At 32.8% G+C, this 19,498-nt stretch overlaps 3 protein-coding genes across 7 annotated transcripts in view; 2 read left to right on the top strand and 1 right to left on the bottom strand.

Annotated features, from left to right (window-relative positions):
* LOC142525218 (small ribosomal subunit protein eS27y) overlaps positions 1 to 19,498 on the top strand; it is an 89,069-nt gene that overhangs the window by 38,274 nt on the left and 31,297 nt on the right. The gene's annotated exons all lie outside the window — the stretch shown is intronic.
* Positions 638 to 5,641, top strand: LOC142524312 (putative aarF domain-containing protein kinase At5g05200, chloroplastic). Of its 2 annotated transcripts, none has more exons than XM_075628235.1 (11): positions 638 to 833; positions 934 to 1,057; positions 1,411 to 1,553; positions 1,950 to 2,063; positions 2,256 to 2,444; positions 2,563 to 2,718; positions 3,132 to 3,397; positions 3,485 to 3,582; positions 3,961 to 4,139; positions 4,444 to 4,560; positions 5,236 to 5,641. In XM_075628235.1, the coding sequence occupies exons 1-11, from the start codon at positions 768 to 770 to the stop codon at positions 5,407 to 5,409; spliced, it is 1,626 nt and encodes a 541-aa protein (XP_075484350.1). In that variant the 5' UTR covers positions 638 to 767; the 3' UTR covers positions 5,410 to 5,641. The 2 variants fall into 2 exon arrangements, with proteins under 2 accessions (XP_075484350.1, XP_075484351.1); XM_075628236.1 differs by having other exon boundaries at positions 1,368 to 1,553.
* On the bottom strand, positions 6,436 to 9,703 carry LOC142525097 (protein NETWORKED 4A). 4 transcript variants are annotated; one of them, XM_075629266.1, is made up of 4 exons: positions 9,518 to 9,703; positions 9,073 to 9,180; positions 8,538 to 8,636; positions 6,436 to 8,227 (listed from the first exon to the last, which is right to left on the bottom strand). In XM_075629266.1, exons 2-4 carry the CDS (start codon positions 9,074 to 9,076, stop codon positions 6,678 to 6,680), a joined length of 1,653 nt encoding a protein of 550 aa, XP_075485381.1. In that variant the 5' UTR covers positions 9,077 to 9,180; positions 9,518 to 9,703; the 3' UTR covers positions 6,436 to 6,677. The 4 variants fall into 4 exon arrangements, with proteins under 4 accessions (XP_075485381.1, XP_075485382.1, XP_075485384.1 ...); XM_075629267.1 differs by having other exon boundaries at positions 9,073 to 9,177; XM_075629269.1 differs by lacking the exon at positions 9,073 to 9,180 and having other exon boundaries at positions 9,518 to 9,702.

The raw sequence follows: 19,498 nt of genomic DNA, 5'->3' as shown, positions 1-19,498 counted from the left end.
GCCAGGGCCGTCACCGGCATTGATGCACTTCGTTTTATCCTAGTGTTTATATTTATTCGCAATTTTCTCATAAAAAATATTATTTAAATTTTTCATCAATTTCAATAAATGAGGGCATTTCTAAGATTATCTTAATAATAAGTTAATTAGCTAACGTATTACAAAATTTCTAAAAATTAACTTATTTCTCCTTATTTTCTCGTAAAATTTACTCACAAAGTGTCTCACATGAATTTTTATATCATATATAATAAAATAATTTTATTTAAAATAAATCATCTGTAACACGGTTTCAATTGTCTATATTATGAGATTGATTGATCTCATAAATTAATATAATAAATAATAATAGTTTAGACGTAAAAAATAATTTTTTATATGAATCATGTCAAATAATAAATCTATTTTATTAAACAAAAAATTCTTATAATATAATTTAATGAATAAATTTTATGAAACGAGCATTTTATTTCATTCACGAACCTCCTCGGGTAGTTTTTCTGTTTTATTAATACCAATTTGATTTCTAGTGAATTTTTTTTATTGCCCAAATATTTGCCGGACTTGATACGGCGCTGCACGTTACACGTGTCCCCGCGGATCCCCACTCTTACCGGGCCAGATATTTTCCCCAATGTGGGTGGCAAGTAACGTCCGACATTGTTTTCAGTTCAAAATATGTGAGACACAGTAGAGTAGAATAGAATCCTGCGAACAAATTTCGGCTTCCTCCGAACCTGAATTGAACTGATAAATAGAAAAGGAAAATGGCGGCGTTTACGGTTTTCAGAGGCGTGGCACACGGCGGCTTGCCTCTGTTTCAAAATTCTCAGGTCAAGCTATACTGTGTGTTTGTGTGTGTTTTTTTTGGAGCTTTAAGTCTAGGAATCTGAACTGATTGTTTGCCGATTTCGATTTTTTATTTGGTTACAGTTGCCCGTATCTGTATTCATATCAGGTAACCCGACGAGAAAGCTTAAATGTTGCCCTAAAAAATTGATTCTCATTGCTCGATATTCGCATTCGTCGCAGGATGCATTTACCTCTCGTCTTCAAGGTAATTTCCGTGATATGTAGTGATTAAAGGGAATACGCTATTGGAATGATTATTTTGGAGGGGTGATGTTGTTGGACTTTATTCAGATATGGCTCGAACAAAATCTCGAACCATAAGGAGTTTGGAGTTGAAACAGTGGTCGTGCATTTAGTTTTGAATGGGTTATGTTGCATTTCTTATTCCTAACTTGTCAAATGAGTTATAAGTGTGTGATTACGTTTATTGATTGGATTTTTTTAGTTAATGTTATGCTAGATGTATTGGCAGCTTGAGTCTAGAGTTTTTAGAAGACTGGACAATACTTTTGCAGTGTTTTAATATAACGGAGCTCGTATGGTTCCGTCTTGCCACAGACCGCATTGAAAAGTTACCAAAACTCGTGGAGGATATAGTACAGACATCCATAAATACGGGGCCTCGCGGAGCTCTCAGGCTAGCTCAAGGTATACAAGCAGTGATTGGTGTGAGTAGTGAGTGGCTGGCTGATGCATCAAAGGTACTGATACTTCAGTTTTTACTGTGATACATATTACATATTCATTATGAGTATTGGAAGTTATCTGACTCATTCTGTACTATGGTTGTGATGAATCTATGTCGGAATTGATACTTGATCATTTCAAGGATTAGCTGAAGTGTTTGTTGCATGATTGTATGTGATTCCATTTGGATCTACCTGGGTTCACCCTATTATGATTTCTGTGCTAGAAGTTACCAGACAATTTATTATGGTAGTTATGAAAATTCTTTTTCTATGCTGGATTCAATTACCTAGATGTATCAAGCTTGTTTGGAATCCGTGCATGCATCAGTTAATGTGGCTGTGACAATGAACCTTTAGCAATTATATCATGTACTTTTAACCCAAGAAGCTGTGCTTGATACTTTTCAGATAGCGAACACTTCCACTGGATTACAGACTGAGTTGCAGTTTGGATTATTATCACCCCTTTATCTGAGGAAATTATTTGAACGCATGGGAGCAACATATATTAAATTGGGTCAGGTAAATAAAAAGTAGCCTTGTCATAATGTCTTTCCTCCCTCCGTGTTTGTGTGTGTCTAATAGGATATGAAGCTGCGAAGTCATGATCAGATTTTCATTATCTACTGTATATGCTTTCAGTTTCTCTAGTTTCGTGAATTTAAATTGCATCAAAAAATTAAGTCACTTTCACCTGTTTCGATATATTATCAGTTTATAGCATCTGCACCTACGGTGTTTCCACCAGAATATGTCCAGGAGTTCCAATACTGCTTTGACAGAGCACCTCCGGTTCCTTTTCAAGAGATTCAAGTGATTTTGCGTGAGGAATTGGGCAAACCCATTGATGCTGTCTTCGAGTATGTTGATCCCACCCCTATTGCATCTGCTTCCATAGCACAGGTTTGTAACTCTATGTTTCACTTATGTGTCTTCCTTGTCTGCAGTAGTTGGAAAATATGGTGTTTTTTTGCTTAGATGTATCGAAGTAATGCCTTGAGAAGTATATTTTGATTTTCAGGTTCATGGTGCTAGGATAAGAAACACCGGAGAGGATGTAGTGATAAAGGTGCTAAAGCCAGGAATAGAGGATGTCCTTGTGGCAGATTTGAACTTTGTGTATGTTTTTGCTCGCATCTTGGAATTCTTGAGTCCTGACCTGAGCCGAGCATCTCTGGTATGTTTAGGTGCTTGCTCGTTGGATGGTTTTATATATTTTCCTTCAAGCACGAGTATCTCCAGTTTATACTTGATGGATCTTTCAATGGCTCTAATGACAACCTTAATTATTAGAATGTCTGACTGGGTCTCCTCGTACTACATACTTATCAGATTTGAACTCTTATCATCTGAACAATTATGTTTCTTTCATCCCTTTACTACAAATCTTGAGGGATTATGGCTTTCAGTGAATCAAGCACGTGTCTCTGGAAGATTAGGTTAAGTGTGGTGATGAGAGATACTTCTGAATATTTAACATACAAGTGCCGTCATATTTTCTTCCCGTTTTCCCGAAATTCTTTTATTCTTGCAAACTTTTTCCTTAAATTTGCCTAAATTTTTCATGTGATGCATAAGCTTGAATGATAGGTTGCTATTGTCAAAGATATAAGGGAGTCGATGCTTGATGAAGTCGACTTTAAGAAGGAAGCTGCAAATATTGAATCTTTTAGGAAATATCTAGAAGCTATGGGACTGACTAGGCAAGCTACGGCTCCAAAAGTGTACCAGCAGTATACTAGTAGACGGGTTCTCACAATGGAGAGGCTCTATGGTGTCCCTCTCACAGATTTGAATTCCATAAGCTCACTTGTGTCAGATCCAGAGATTTGTCTCATAACGGCCTTGAATGTGTGGTAGGATTCATGTCATGACTTGAATTTTTTCTCAAAATTTATACAGTATAGTAACTGAAATATTTGTTTATGCATACAATTTCATAGGTTTGGTAGCTTGCTTGCCTGTGAAACATTTCATGCGGATGTACATGCAGGCAATTTATGGGTCCTGCGCGATGGCCGCATTGGCTTTCTAGACTTTGGTATGATTACTTTCTTCTTTTTCTGTTTCTTTATATTTCTCATGATGGATGATCATACGTAAGCCATAAGAATTTGATTCTTGACTTTACTTTTGTAGTTTGTGTAGCATTGTTCCTCTTGTGGAATCCGCTAGGTTTGCACGTAGACTTCACTAGAAAATACAGAATTCAATAGTTTGTGGAACCTACTGTAGCAGCTCCAACTACCATTTTGACCATTTTAAGAATTCAAATTTGTATTTTCCGTTGATTAAGAATTTGTTTACTTGTCTGCGTCATTACTTTCTGTGCAAAGTTCCATTTAACTTCTAGAAATGCCACTTGCAGTGACTCGATGCTTTCCAATGTAAATCAATAGCGATATTTACAATGAGACAGGAATTGTTGGGCGGATTTCCCCGAAAACATGGGCTGCCATGGAAGTATTTCTGGCATCAATAGCAACTGAAGAATATGGTGCCATGGCGTCTTCATTGATCCAGATGGGTGCTACGAACAAAGATGTAGATTCAAAGGCCTTTGCAAGAGATTTGGCAGTTATATTTTCTTCTATACAGGCAAGAAATTTATATTGTAACAACATTTTTATGTAAAATCTATTACAATTTGCTTTAGATTCCCTCAATCATTATTTCCTTATTTATTTTTCTGTTTTAAAAGAGCATCATAGTTGATTCCCTACCGATCTCCTAATTATTTGTTACTTTGAAGACTTTTGACCTTATTAATTTAACATACAAGCTTAATGACTGCACCCACAAAATAATGCTAAACTCATAAGGTTTCATTTTTTCTAGTCGTCGTTGAATGATGAAATTTCTAATAATTTCAACTCATGCAATGTGGCAAGTATTTGTTCAGGATTTGGATACAGAGATTGTTGTTGCTACGGCCAGAGAACCAAACAGAAATTCAACAGCTGTTTCTGCCAAGCTTCTTGTTGATGACAGACAAATGAATGCGCTGTTTCTTGATGTGGTAAGTCTTTTCTTTTATGTGAATTCTTGCTTGCTTGCTTGGATGCTTGCTTGCTTGGATGCTTGCTTGCTTGCTTAATTTAGAGACTTATGCTCCAATTGATCCCACAGAAAATATAGCAAAATGAGGGCAAGGGTTATTGGTTTGTCTTAATTTCCCAATATTTTTGATATACAATTAAACCGCTATTTTCCATAGAATCAAAAAGTGACAGATTCAACAGAAAATGAAATTTAGTCTCTTTTTAGTTCCACAGAAAATAAAGTAAATGATGCAAAGATTATATTGCAAGTTTTCTGGCTTTTTCGATGTTTTTAGTGCTTGGTTAAAAAACTGAGTTACTTTATTTTACCCTTTTTTTCCCTTAAATCAAGTGCAACCACTGTAATTACTCGAAAAAGGAAAGAACACGAGGAACATAACAGTTAAAAAGCATCTCCTCATTCTCCCAGTTTGCTTAAATTTAGACGGAGCTTCTGGTTGATTTTCATTGAAATTGGATTAGAATCACAAAAAATAAGGAAAATAGTTTTCAGATTTTTACGGGTATAAATTTTTGATTTTTTTACTGTAACCAAGTAGTTGAAAAGTCTTGTCTTCATGTTTCACATATTTTCTCTCATTACTAATGAAACTATATGAATCCTCGATGTATTTTACTTCTGTATGCAATAGGTTAGAGTTAGTGAATCATATGGGCTGAGATTTCCCCGAGAATTTGCACTTCTCATGAAGCAGCTTCTTTATTTTGATCGGTACACACGACTACTAGCTCCCAATATGAACATGTTACGGGATCAGAGGATCACCATTGTTTCAAATCCAAAACGCAGAAGCATATACCAGTGAGGCCTATTTTATTGGCTACTTCAATATTTGCTCAAAGATGCAATATGTGGATGATTGATGATGATCTACAGTATAATATAGTTCAACACCCCTGAACCCTGGACTCTCATCCTTGAAGAGCATACAGGCAGAACCTGGGAGATATAGATTAAAAAATGCAGATTGTACACATACATGGAAAAGAAAAGCTTAACGAAAAATATAATATATGTGTTTTATTTTATTACTGTCATCCATCGTTATATTTGTAGTGTTATTATATCGCGTGTTTTTGGCACGTGTGTAAGACACCGATCATGCCACAAGCTTTCAAAATTATGATAGGATATGTGACAAGGGTTTAACATAAGTGGGATACATGGTAAACCAGAAGTCAAGAAATCTACCCTTGGAGACTCTTGATCTAATATTAGAGTAAAAGTAAATTGCTCTGAATTTGCCCTGCCCATTTCTTCCTTCACGTTTGGCCATTGTTTAAAAATCGAAATTATTTGTAAATTGGGTGGTAGAATCAATCAGTCCTGTCTACTCCTCTCTAGGGCTTTCGAGGTTTGTCGAACACAAGCGTTGATAGAAAACTATCACTAAATAACTATCCTTTGATTTTGCATTGCATTATATCATGGCATCTGTCGGTCCCAAATGTCAACTTGTGTAAATTTCGTGGTGGTGTCATTATTTTGTGATTTCATTTTACCATGTGCTAAGAACCTTAATTCTTGCTTATTATTAGAAAAGGAAGAAAAAAATGAATGTGCAAAATATGTTTCCGGGTGCAAATGACATGTTTGTTTTGAACGACGTTACATAAACATGTGTGAGAAACAGAGATGGTAAAAATCATTTGATCTCCAAACGTCGATATCTTTCTAATCTAACGAAAGCTGGATGTAATTATATTTTTGATGGGAAATTGTTAGCGTTGGGGAACCAACTGTAACTAATTAAGAATCCTCCATAAGCTGCAAAATTCCTGTTTGGTCCCAGGTAAGGCAAGGACAATGCATCGAAATTGAACCGCTTAAAGAATCAAAACCCAACGCAAGAAAGCTTAATATATAAATATTTCCACGTCTTTGTCCATGCCTTAATTCACAAAACTATGGAAAGCATAAGCAATGGCAGCGTTAACATTCAAAGTAGGGGGCATAAGTAAATTTCAACACAAGATTTCACAAGTAAAAACATAGTAGAATGACAAAACAAATGAACATTCAGGCATGAAGCTTATCTGAGGCTTAGATCTTTTCAACTTCATGGGGGAGATTTCAAACTGTAGGCGTCCTGATCCTGATTAACACACTTGCAAGTTCTTTATACCCGCATCTATAGTGCTCTATTGCAAAGCACAGCTGCCTAATAGCCTCCCTTTTCTCCTCGGCTCCATCTGTGATCAAGATTCTCTGCTGTCCCACCTCTTTCTGTAACTCCTCGATTCTTGATTCAAGTTCTGTGTTCAGCATTTTTGCTGTTTCAGAATCCGCATATAGCCTCGTGTTCTCATATTGGAGGCGATGCACATTGGACTCCAAGAGTACAATTTCATTGTTGCGAGAACTTAGGTCCGCATTTAGTGCATGTAACTTGGCATTGACCCCATCTTTATCGGACATAAGCATGTCGTATTTCAGTTTCAACCCATCGAGATCTTTCTCCAATGTGTGTATGAATAAATTTTTCTTAAAAAGCTCAGCTTTCACACGCTCCGTATCAACTTGCCTATTGATTTCCTGTTCTTCTTGCAATTTTTCCTTCTCTATTACCTCAGCTTCGCATTTCTTGATCTCTTCTAATAACGATATACATTGCATCTGCAACTCTTCGGTTTTTGCATCATGGAAGGTCAGGAGTTCCGACATTTGAGAAATTCGAGACTCTAGTTTGGATTTCTCAATAGCGAAATTTCCAAATGTGTTTTGCAGTTCCGCATTAAGTTTCTGTATCTCAAGATCACGTTCTAATAACTCTTCTGCATACTCTGTTACCTCATCCTGCAAGTCCATCACTTGCATTTTCTTTGACTCGAACTTGGCTTCCAATTCAGTTATATCCCTTTGAAGTTTTAAAGCCTTTGTGTTTTCCATTTCACTTTGAGCCTCGTACAACTTAATCTGATTCTTAGCTGACAGGAGCTCAGCTTCCAAACTACCCATCATGGCAGTGACTGATTCGTTCTTCTGCAATTCACTCTTCAATTTGACAATTTCTTCTTCTAACAATAGAAGTTTTTGGTTGGAGACCTTTACCTCTTGTTCATACTCCAAGATTTGCTTCAGTAGCATTTCATTTTCTGGGCGTTCTCTGACTTCTTTGCTGCTTGCTGCATATTCCTGCTGGGTCTTAACTACAATGGCCATCTCCGAAAGGTCGTCTTCCATGTTCACAGATTTATGTTTCATCATTTTGCCAGAAGGAAGGGAACTCGAGATTTCATTAGGAGATGAGTTAAACGATTCTGAATCAGAATCAGATGACAATAATGAAGATTCAGAGCCGTCAATTGGAGATACATCAGAAATTCCACCACCGGAGCTTAGAGACAAATCAGAGTCAACACCTTGGCCTTCAAATTTTTGCATTTCCTGATCCTTAACTGGTGTAATCAAAGAGACACATTGATGGGAACCAGACTGGTCGTGGTCATGCCATATTTCAGTTAAATTTGCATAGCGGTCAGCAAGCAAATGGTGCCTGAGTGAGATTTCCTTGATATGAGCAATTAACTCAGGCTGCTTCAACAGATTGTCAGGTATCTCCGAGGAATGATCTTCATCATGTTCTGTCAACAATAGCATTTCGCTGACCCTCTGATCTACAACTGCAACAATGAAGCTGTTTAGAATCTGTCTTATGAGTTATAATTTTGAGTCATTTCCATTATTGCTCTAGAACATTTTTTTTCTGAACGGGGCGAAGAATTTTTTTTGTTGTAGTATGACGATATTGTAGCTCGTTCATATAAAACAAAATTAGTACTTAAAATGATCATTTATCAAATTAATCAATTGACCCTTTAAAGATCCCAGGGATTGCATGGTATGTCCTACCCCAGTCAGATGTTGGGAAAAAACCCATCTCTGGATGAATGAAAATTAAAAAGATGATGAAAGCTTTGGTTGTATGCGTACCGTGAACATTTTCAGCAAGCCAAACAGAATTCTCCAGGCAAATATTGCAATTCCACCTTGGCAAATCTGACTTCACCTCATTTGCCATATCTACCCTGTCTGAATCAGGATATGTGAATGAAAGAACCGTGTTTGAAACTTTTAGCACAAAAATACAGCATCTCACAAAACGGATAAATTTGGGAAATAAACCTGGTCAATTATTAATAAACTTAAAGCAGACATTTTTAAAAAAAAATAATCGACCAGGGTTGAAAAAAAATCCTAGCAAAATATAAGTGGCAAATAAATGAAGAGCTTGTTTGGAGGTTTTGGGGGAAAGAATTTTGGGAAAATAAAACGTATGATCAGTTTCCTTTTAAGAAAATATAATAGTTAGTGTAGATATCAAATATGTAAGAAATCGTTACAATATTATTTTAAATTAAAATATAAAAATAATAAGAAATTGACAAGAAAAAAATTATTTCCATGCTTACTTTAATATTGAGGCATCGAAAATGTTAACGGGAAACAGAAACAAACTAGCACTCACCCATTTCTCCGTCGTTTCCTCAGTGAATGGCTAAGATGTCTAAGTAAATATGCAATAAACTCACAATCAACCCAACAAAATCCAAATTCCCTGATTCGAGCATGCCTTCTCCGTACATGTTGAATGAAAGCAAGAGAACACAAATCCGGACAGATAACATAACTAAGAAACAAAATCATGTATAGCACAAAAAAAAATTACAAAAAAACTTCTAAAATCTGAGCATCAATGATCTGATCAGGGAAAAAATAGCTGAGATTAGAAGCCTGTTGAACGAAAAAGGAACTCAGAAAATGTGAATCGGAATCCGAATCACGAATCGGGATGAAATCACGGTAGCTAATCAACAAAACCAAGTAATCTACAACAAAATGTTGCGAAAAAGAAAAAGAAAAAAAAAAGAGCACCTGTGAACTAACCTGAATTCGTAGAAACAAAAAATTACCTGAATTTGAGTCCAATTAACCTCAAGCGAAAGGAGAAATGCAACAAAACTGAATCTCGAGCTTGCAATGCAAGTGGAAATGGATAATGAATCGCGGATTGGAAGAGAAGGAAAGTCGGGATTTGTGTAATAATGATTAAAAAGGAAACAATAAGAAAAAGATGAGAGAGAGAAGACAATTGAGAGTGACTCAATTTCAAAGCAAGAGAGAGGATATTTGGGGCAGCGTGTTTCCCGCCTTTATGATTTCAAATTAATATTTTTGAATAATATTTACGCATTCTAAGGTAACCCGAAAGTATAAATATTAGTTACACATCCGTACGCGATGCATGTGTGTACAGTTTTTTTTATCATTGTGGATGAACTAAAGTGAAATTTGACAAATTAGGGACTAAATTGATATTTGAAATGTTGAAATAAAAAATAAAAAATAAAAGTGTGTGTTGAAATTTAAAACAAAAAACAAAAGTGTAATATTAATATCATATAAGGGTAAAGTAAAAAGAAAAAATTTGTGTCCTTTCCAGATGGTTACTATAATGTCCTTAACTTTAACATACTAGAATAGATATTTTAATTACATGTTACAATAAAATAATGAAATTAAATATTAATACAAGATACATTTAAAAGAAAAACATTTTCAAATATTAAATTTTTATTGGGATGAGTAAAAAATTCGATTTTTTAAGATCTGTTGATTTATCCATCTGTTATAACATTTCAAAAATAATTATATTCTTGTACTTAAAATTGTACAAAATTAGGGAAAGTGGTTTTGTCATAATATTTCAATTTATGATATGAAAAAACACATATAATACAAAATTCAAATGAAAAATATATGAAGTTTGCATATATGAGTTTGCATTTCGGTCATCTTTTCTGTACTTCTAGTTGTTTGTCTCATTCAAAATTAATATATAATTTAAAAAAAAAATAAAATTGGATCACATGTACTACTGCTCGAGACAGCTAATGCAAACTCAATGCTCAGTGGTGGAAAATAATATTGAATAATTGGAGAAATTTAAATCATTAAGATCTTATTGTAAGAAATATGGGTCTCCAAATTCTAACTTCCATAAAAAAAATGTAAGTTCGAGCTCTATCAATATGCATGTAATTTGTAATACTTGAACCCTTATCTGAATAAAATATTAATTAAGACATGATGAGATAGTTGTTAATTAATTACTTAGTTAAGGAATTGATTAATTGATGATCAACATTTTGATCCACCGAATTAAAGGGATCCCTCAATCTACTTTAGATTACATTATTCCGAGAAATCCAACTAGACGAATAAGATTATAACACGTGGTAGATAAGATTGAGTTCAGATCTTCTGAACGAGTCTGGATGCAGTTTATAAATGGAAGCTGATTTCATTTGTTTCCTACGCAACTTTCCCTCAACTGCTCTCTCTCAAGTTCTAATCATATACCTTAGATTTTTTAGTTAGTTTCTAGGGAAGTTAATGTCGGGAAACTTCGGAGACATTGTGGACTCAAGTAAAGGTCAATGAATCAGGACACACAAGGCGAAACGTCATCAGCGGGCTGACGACGGATGCAAGTATAATCCTAATGCCTTAAATATATATTTTATGATAATTGGGAAGAACTTTGAAGCATATTTATAAATTCTGGATCTTGCTTGATACTGATTTCAATAAACTAGTATTGTCTAGATTCAGACGAGTAAACTTATTTGAATGGGTGTGTATGCCAGAATCAGAGAAACTCAGTTTTTTGACCTGAAGATAAAAAAGTTAGCAAGGTTAGATAACGAAGACAACATTTCTGGATTTGCGTTTCAAAAAGATAGAACCTTGTGTCTGTCAGAGACAATCGAAGTTCCAGAGGATTCTGATTTAAGATACGAGATTTTATCTCAAACTCATAGGAGTAAATTGAGTATCCACCCTAGAAGCGTGAAAATATATAAGGATTTAAAGATCAGGTTTTGGTGAAAAGGTACGAAGAGAAATTTTTATCGATTTGTAGCCAAGTGTTTGGTTTGTCAGCAAGTGAAAGCTGAACATCGAGGACCATGAGAATTACTTCAGAATCTTCTTATCACTGAATGGAAGTGGGAGCATGTGACGATGGATTTTTTCATCATCGACTTGCCATTGTCTTCAAATAATTGTGATATCATTTGGGTAGTTGTAGACTGACCGACAAAGTCAGCACATTGAGATTGAGTCTGAGTACTACCTATCACTCATAGAATGATGGTCAGTCTGATAGGATTATTCAGAAACTAGAGGACATGTTACATACTTGTTCTATGAATTTTGGACCAATATGACATGATTATCTGTCGCTTGTGGAGTTTGTACATAACAATAGCTACCATAGCAGTATCGGAATGATTTCGTTCGATCGTACTCCGTTGTTTTGAGACAAAATATGAGAACGACGAGTGCAAAGATCTGAATTAGTGCAACAAGTGATTGACCAAATAGAATTGATCAAGAAGAAAATTAAAACTGCAAAAGATAGTCAAACGAGTTAGGCAAATACCAAGTGTCGACCCCTACAGTTTCAGCCAGGAGAAAAAAGTTTTCCTTAAAGTTTCATCATTCCACGGGGTGATGAGATTTGAACTTAAGGAAAAATTAGCCGCAAGATTCATTGTTTCTTTCGAGATCTTGGAATGTGTTAGAAATTTGGCATATCGATTTGCTTTACTATCATATATGTCTAGCATTCATAGTGTCTTTCATGTATCGTTGCTATGAAGGAATGTAGTATATGAATCTCACGTTCTTGATCCGACGGATGTTCAACTTGAAGGAGAATTGACTTATATTGAGCAACCACGCTTAATCTTTGGGTAATAAAGAGAAAAAGCTCATAAACAAGATAAATCCACTTGTTCTAGTGCAAAGGCAACGCCAAGATACTAAAAAGATGACTTGGGTGTTATAGAGTCGTATGCTCTCAAAATATCCGCATTTGTTTTGAGTTGTATCACTGTACTCGTACGTTTTATTTTATTTAGTTGTATTTGTACTTCAATTCTGATTTCGGGGACAAAATCTTTGTGAGGCAAAGATGATGTAACGACCTGAATCCTTATTTTAATGAAATATTAATTAAGATATAATTAAAAAGTTGTTAATTAAACATCACTAAAGAATTTATTAATTAATGATCAACATGTTGGGATCCACCGAATTAAAATGGATCACTCGATCTACTTTAGATTACATTATCCGGAGAAATTCAACTAGACGAATGAGATTATAACACGTGACATATAAGATTGTGTTCAGATCTTTTAAACTAGTCTAGATGTAACTTATAAATAGAAGTCGATTTCATTTTTTTCTATACCACTTTCCCTCAGCTACTCTTTCAGGAGTTCTAACCATATATCTTAGATTTTATACCCAGATTCAAGGCAGTTTAGTGTGGGGAAGCTTCGGAACTAGTGTTGACTCCAGGAAGGATCGGTGAACGGGGACATGTAGATCGAGACGTCATCAACGGGTTGACGATGGACACAAGTATAATCTTAAAGCCTTAAATAGAGATTTTAGAATAATTAGGAAGAACTTTGAAGCATGTTTAATGGTTCTGGATCTTGCTTGATAGTGATTTCAGTATACTGGTATTGTCTAGGTTCAAAAGAGTAAACTTTCTGTCAATTTTTTTTAGTGAGCTACATGATGTATTGACTGAGATATCAAAGCGTAATGTACAAACTTATATGTTGCATATTTATCTATGAAATGATACATCTTTTTACTGTTTTGACATATCATGTTGGGCATGATATCTTTTGAGATATACCTCATTTGTTGGAGCCGCTCAACCATGTTCTATATTGTACACGATTGGATATCGAGAGCTACAATGTCCGACGGGACCCGAGAGCTCTGATTCCCCTGTACATTGTAGGTCCGCGTCTTGATGATGAGTTTGTGAGCCAAAATATGCTTAGGACATATCAGAGATTACACACTCAGGAACCTCTATACTGAGCATGAGATGCTTGACTTGATCCTTGATATTCGAGTATATTGATTTCAAATGCATCATACCAGTTTGTATACTCGTACATTCTCGTATTGAACGATCGTCGCTCACGTACTTGTTTTCATCTTGGACACCACATTTAACGGGTCAGGTCTTAGGTTGGACAGTTCAGATGGTTAGGGCAGTGGCTAGAACAATTGAGTTTTGTGTGATGATCTAGTAGAGGCTTTATTTGGTTTCTTGTATTCTCGTGCATGATTCTGATTTCGATTTGGTTGTATTAACGATTAAGATTGAGATTATTGTATTGTTTTTGTCTGGTCATAAAATGATTAAATTATTTAATTTTCGCTGTTTAATTATTGTTATCAAGTTCAATTATTGCATGTTTATTAGCAATTTTAGTAATGACTCGGGTAAAAGCGCTAAATAATTAATTATATTCAACTGATTTTTTTTATTAACTGTGATTTTTAAGTACACATCGTATAATTTATTATGCAAATATCTATATATATATATATATATATATATGAAAGTTCCCGCCAAAATTACATACTAAAAAAGGAAACAAAACATTTAATGAATATTGACATATGTCTACTGCAATAAATGATCACTTCAATTATTGTTTGCATTGATTATATCAATTCATTTAATTCAATTTTGAATTTAATTAATTTTTATATTAATTCAAATGTAATTTATGTATTATATGTTTTTTTATTTTTTTTACTCAAATTGAAACTAAACTCTATTTAAAACGTAAAATGTATTAAAATTTTTGCATTGATTATATCAATCAATTTAATTGAAAATTGTATAATTAAATTTAAAATACAAATGATTGCAATATTCAGTATCACTCATTAGGTAAATCATTCAAAAATACATTTTGCTAAGTAATTTTCTGTCCAAATTACTTACTGAAAAGAAATACAATATTTAATTAGTTTATTTATTTTTTCTAAAAATAAAATTTTTTGAGTGCTAAAAATTATCATTACAACAAAGTTTTCCAATATATATATATATATATATATATATATCATGAATATTGACTATATGTACTACAATAAATGATCAATTCAATTATTGTTTGCATTGATTATATCAATTCATTTAATTCAATTTTGAATTTAATTAATTTTTATATTAATTCAAATGCAATTTATATATTATGTGTTTTTTTTTTATTTTTTACTTAAATTGAAACTAAACTATATTGAAAACGTAAACTATATTAAAATTTTTGCATTGATTATATCAATAAATTTAATTAAAATTGTATAAATAAATTTAAAATACAAATTATTGTAATGTTCAGTGTCATTCATGAGGTAAATCATTCAAAAATACATTTTGTTATTTTAAGTAATTTCCTGCCCAAATTACTTACTGAAAAAAATACAATATTTAATTAGTTTATCTAATTTTTCTAAAAATAAAATTATTTGAGTGCTAAAAATTATCACTATAATAAGGTTTTTCAATGGACATTAAATTACTATTTAATAATCATAATTTTTTGATCCCAAATGCATATTATTTCGAAATTACCTTAATTTGAAAGAACTAATTCATTGTTGTTTTCTTCTAAAACTATATGTATACTGTATATCTTGAATTGTCTTCTTAAAAATTCAAATAAGAGAGCACTAAAGAGATATATTCAAAAGAGTTTCAAATAGACATTAAATTACTCTCAATAAACATGTATATTACCTTCAATAATCAGAAATGTTTAACACCTAATGCATCCAATTCGAGATTCCATAATTTGAAAGAGTAATGTATGATAAATGTATGATATAATTCTGTCAAAAACATCCAATGTATAATTTTTGTCCCTTGATATGTCTTATTTGAATTTTAAATTATAAATAATGCAATATTGCATATTATATTAGAAACCAATTTTATTCTATTTATCTTACTAAATTTATCTACTCCAAAATTGAATTCTGAAATAACTTCTCTTTTCAGCACCATATATGAGTTGAATCCTTCCAAGATGTAATGTTCATTTAAATTTAGATTTCTTCGTTATTATTACTTTCTACATATGAAAACAACGAGAACAACGAGACATTAAGTTTGAAATATGTCTTTCATGATCGAGAAGTAAAAAATATTATTCTTCAATTTGTACGAAATTATAATTATTACGTATTATTAATGTGATAATTTTCTTCTATATTACAAAGTTCACGGATACATGATAGTATAAAATGTCCTGTAATGAAAATGATTAAACTAATTCTAAAGAAAGTATGCATCTTATTAAAAGACACCTTATAAAATTTATTGACATTGTTTTGGAATACACATAGTAAATGTTAATAAAATAACTTTTCTGATTTATACATAATTTATTTATGATCACATGTTTCATTTTTCTTTCGGAATAATAGGCTGTTGTGTATATTATGAAGTGATTTTGTAGATAAAATCACAACTCATTTGGATAAAGATATTGATGAAACAATTATTGTTATCATTCAAATGTGTAAAACACGTGTCATATCACAAAATTGTTTGTGAATGTGGATTTAGATAAAATTACTGAATTCTGAAAAGAGTATTTCTTATTAATTTTATTGAATGTGATTTAAAAATATTTTTTTATCACATGTTAAAAACTAATAATATACAACTTCTCGAAAATTAAAGAATTAAATATGTATTAAGGTTGGTGGTTGAAATCAATACACTAAACACGATAAGCATCATGTCATTGCCTTAGACTAACACAATCTAAAATTTTGATATATGATAGTGATTATTAGCCAGAAAAATTAATTGACATGCGTTGTATTTAAGAATTTTTTTAAAATTAACGAAAAATTAGTTTTTATTATTATATTATTTTTTTCAATTTAAATATCTATTCATTTTTCATTAATTTTTAATAATATCATCTCGTGCATCGCACGGGTTAAATACTATTGCAATCAAAAGCTAACAAAATCGATTAATTAAATTTGCGGCATAATATATGCGTAAAGTAAATATTGTTGACTTAGAATACGGTGGCCTACAAGCATGAAGCATGTTACCAAATTGTTAATAAAAAGAGCATATTCCTCCCAACAAAATAAGAATATGCTAGCTAGTTGCATAAAAGATATTCAAGTATAAAAAATTATGAACGTACGAGATGATTTTACGAATCTATTTATATGATACAGGTTACTCAATTCATATTTAAAATGAAATATAATCTTTTAAAATAAAATGTAATATTTTTTTAGAATCGGGTTGAGTTGAATATTCAACTTATAAAATTAATACGTGAGACAATAGAGATGATATACTAATTTTGGTTCACTATTTAAAATATTAAATAACAATATTGAAACATTCACCCGATATTATTATTTTTAATTTTATTTTGTTGGAATATTATTAAATAAACGGCTCCATTTTAGCTTAATATATATGGAATGGGAATAATTTGTTTAATGTTGTGAAAAAGTAAAAATTTATGGTAAAAAGTAAAAATCTCAAACTCTCAAAATTTACCAAACTACACACTTTATAATATTTTTCTCTCTACTCAATTGTGATTTTCTTCACAAATGAGAGATCTATTTATAGGAAATCTTTACAAATAATCCAAAAATAAAATACATCATTACCTACATCATCACACACTAATTTTCAATATTTACAACTCTTATTTTCAACATTCAAATATTCAACATTCAAATATTCAACATTCAAATATTCAATACACACATTTTAAATATTATTTTCCAATACACCCCCTTGTGATGATGATCATGATACGATGATGTCTTCATTACGTGTTTTTGTACTGCCTCGTTAAAAACCTTACTTGGAAAAACCCATTGAGATAAAAACCATAGTAAGGGAAAAAGAGTGCAGTCACGTAAACTCTCCCTGATGTTGACATGAACAATTCTTCACAAATTTCGTAGATTGCGCATCCCAATATTATATATGTGCTTTCTGAATATTGACGTAGGAAGTGCCTTTGTGAAGAGATCTGATGAGTTTTCACTTGATTGAATGTGACGAACATCAATACATCTATTCTTCTCAAGCTCCTTGGTGAATGCGAAGAACTTAGGAGGAATATGTTTAGTTCTGTCGCTTTTTATGTATCCTTATTTCATTTGAGCAACACATGCAGCATTATCTTCATATAGTATCTTCTCATCAGATGATAATCAGCATGAAATTTGGATATGTTGGGTCATTGATTTTAACCACACACATTCACGACTTGCTTCATGTAGTGCAATAATCTCGGCATGATTTGATGAAGTTGTTACGAGCGTTTGTTTCTGAGAACGCCAAGATATTGCAGTGCCTCCACGAGTAAATACATATCCAGTTTGGGAACGTGTCTTGTGTGGATCAGATAAGTATCCAGCATCAGCATAACCAATTATACTTGGATTAGCATCTTTTGAATACAAAAGTCCCAAGTCTGTCGTTCCTCGTAGATAACGGAATATATGTTTAATTCCGTTCCAGTGTCTCTTTGTTGGATATGTGCTAAATCTTGCCAACAGATTTACGGCAAAAGATATATCAGGCCTTGTACAATTTGTAAGGTACATAAGGGCACCGATGGCACTTAGATATGGTACTTCTGGACCAAGAATATCTTCATCATCTTCACATGGACGGAATGGATCCTTTTATATGTTTAATGATCTAACAACCATTGGAGTACTTAAAGGATTTGCTTTATCCATATTAAAACGTTTAAGGATCTTTTCTGTATAATTTGTCTAGTGAACAAACATTCCACATTCTTTTTGTTCAATTTGTAAACCCAGACAATACTTGGTTTTTCCAAGATCCTTCATTTCAAATTCTTCCTTCAAGTATGACACAACTTCTTGAATTTCTTTATTCGTTCCAATGATGTTTAAATCATCAACATGTACAGCAATAATTACGCATCCGGATGTTGTTTTCTTAATGAAAACACAAGGGCATATTGAATTATTTACATATCCCTTTTTCATCAAGTGATCACTTAGTCGATTATACCACATTCGACCTGATTGCTTTAACCCATATAATGATCTTTGTAATTTCACAGAATAACATTCCCTGGATTTTGAACTTTGTGCTTCAGGCATCTTAAATCCTTCAGAGATTTTCATATATATATATATTACTATCAAGTGATCCATATAAGTAAGCTGTAACAACATCCATAAGACGCATTTCTAAATTTTCAGATACCGCCAAGCTAATCAAATACCGAAACGTAATTGCATCCATCACAGGAGAATACGTTTCTTCATAATCAATTCCAGGCCTTTGAGAAAAACCTTGTGCAACAAGTCGAGCTTTATATCTTACTATTTCATTTTTCTCATTTCGCTTTCGAATAAAAACCCATTTGTATCCAACAGGTTTTACACCTTCAGGTGTAAGGACTATAGGTCCAAAAACATTACGTTTATTTAGCGAATTTAATTCAACCTGGATGGCATCTTTCCATTTTATCCAATCCTGCCGATTTTTACATTCACCAAAAGATTTTGGTTCATGATCTTCGTTATCATTTATGATGTCGATTGCCACATTATAAGAAAATATATCATCAATTTCATCTATATCTTTTCGGTTCCATATTTTTCTAGTATTAATATAATTGATAGAGATTTCATGATTCTCGTCAGTTTGTGGTTCTGACAGAACATTTTCATCATCATGTGTTTCTTCAGGAACATCATTCTCTATTTTGTGATCATCATGTGTTTCTTCAGAAACGTCATTCTTTATTTTGTGATCATCGTGTTTCTCTATGAATTTTCTTTTTCGAGGATTTTTATCCTTGGAACCGACTGGCCTTCCACGCTTCAGGCGTTTAATGACATCATGAGTATCTTCCATTTGTTTCTTTGGAATTTCAATTCGAGCAGGGGCATTTGCAGCATGTATATATGATTTAGTTACCCCTTTTGTGTCTGCAAATGCATCTGGTATTTGATTT

This window comes from Primulina tabacum, chromosome 14 (assembly GCF_025594145.1).
Source record: "Primulina tabacum isolate GXHZ01 chromosome 14, ASM2559414v2, whole genome shotgun sequence".
NCBI classification, from domain to species: Eukaryota; Viridiplantae; Streptophyta; class Magnoliopsida; order Lamiales; family Gesneriaceae; genus Primulina; species Primulina tabacum.
The sequence above is the reverse complement of the archived record's forward strand: the minus strand, read 5'-3'. Positions and strand labels throughout refer to the sequence as shown.

Coding starts and splice junctions, on each gene's coding strand:
- LOC142524312 (XM_075628235.1), top strand. CDS start 768: ATGGCGGCGTTTACGGTTTTCAGAGGCGTGGCACACGGCGGCTTGCCT. Junction 1,058..1,410: donor ATTTACCTCTCGTCTTCAAG/GTAATTTCCGTG, acceptor GTCTTGCCACAG/ACCGCATTGAAAAGTTACCA. Junction 2,719..3,131: donor ACCTGAGCCGAGCATCTCTG/GTATGTTTAGGT, acceptor CTTGAATGATAG/GTTGCTATTGTCAAAGATAT.
- LOC142525097 (XM_075629266.1), bottom strand. Junction 8,228..8,537: donor GCTTGCTGAAAATGTTCACG/GTACGCATACAA, acceptor TCATTGTTGCAG/TTGTAGATCAGAGGGTCAGC.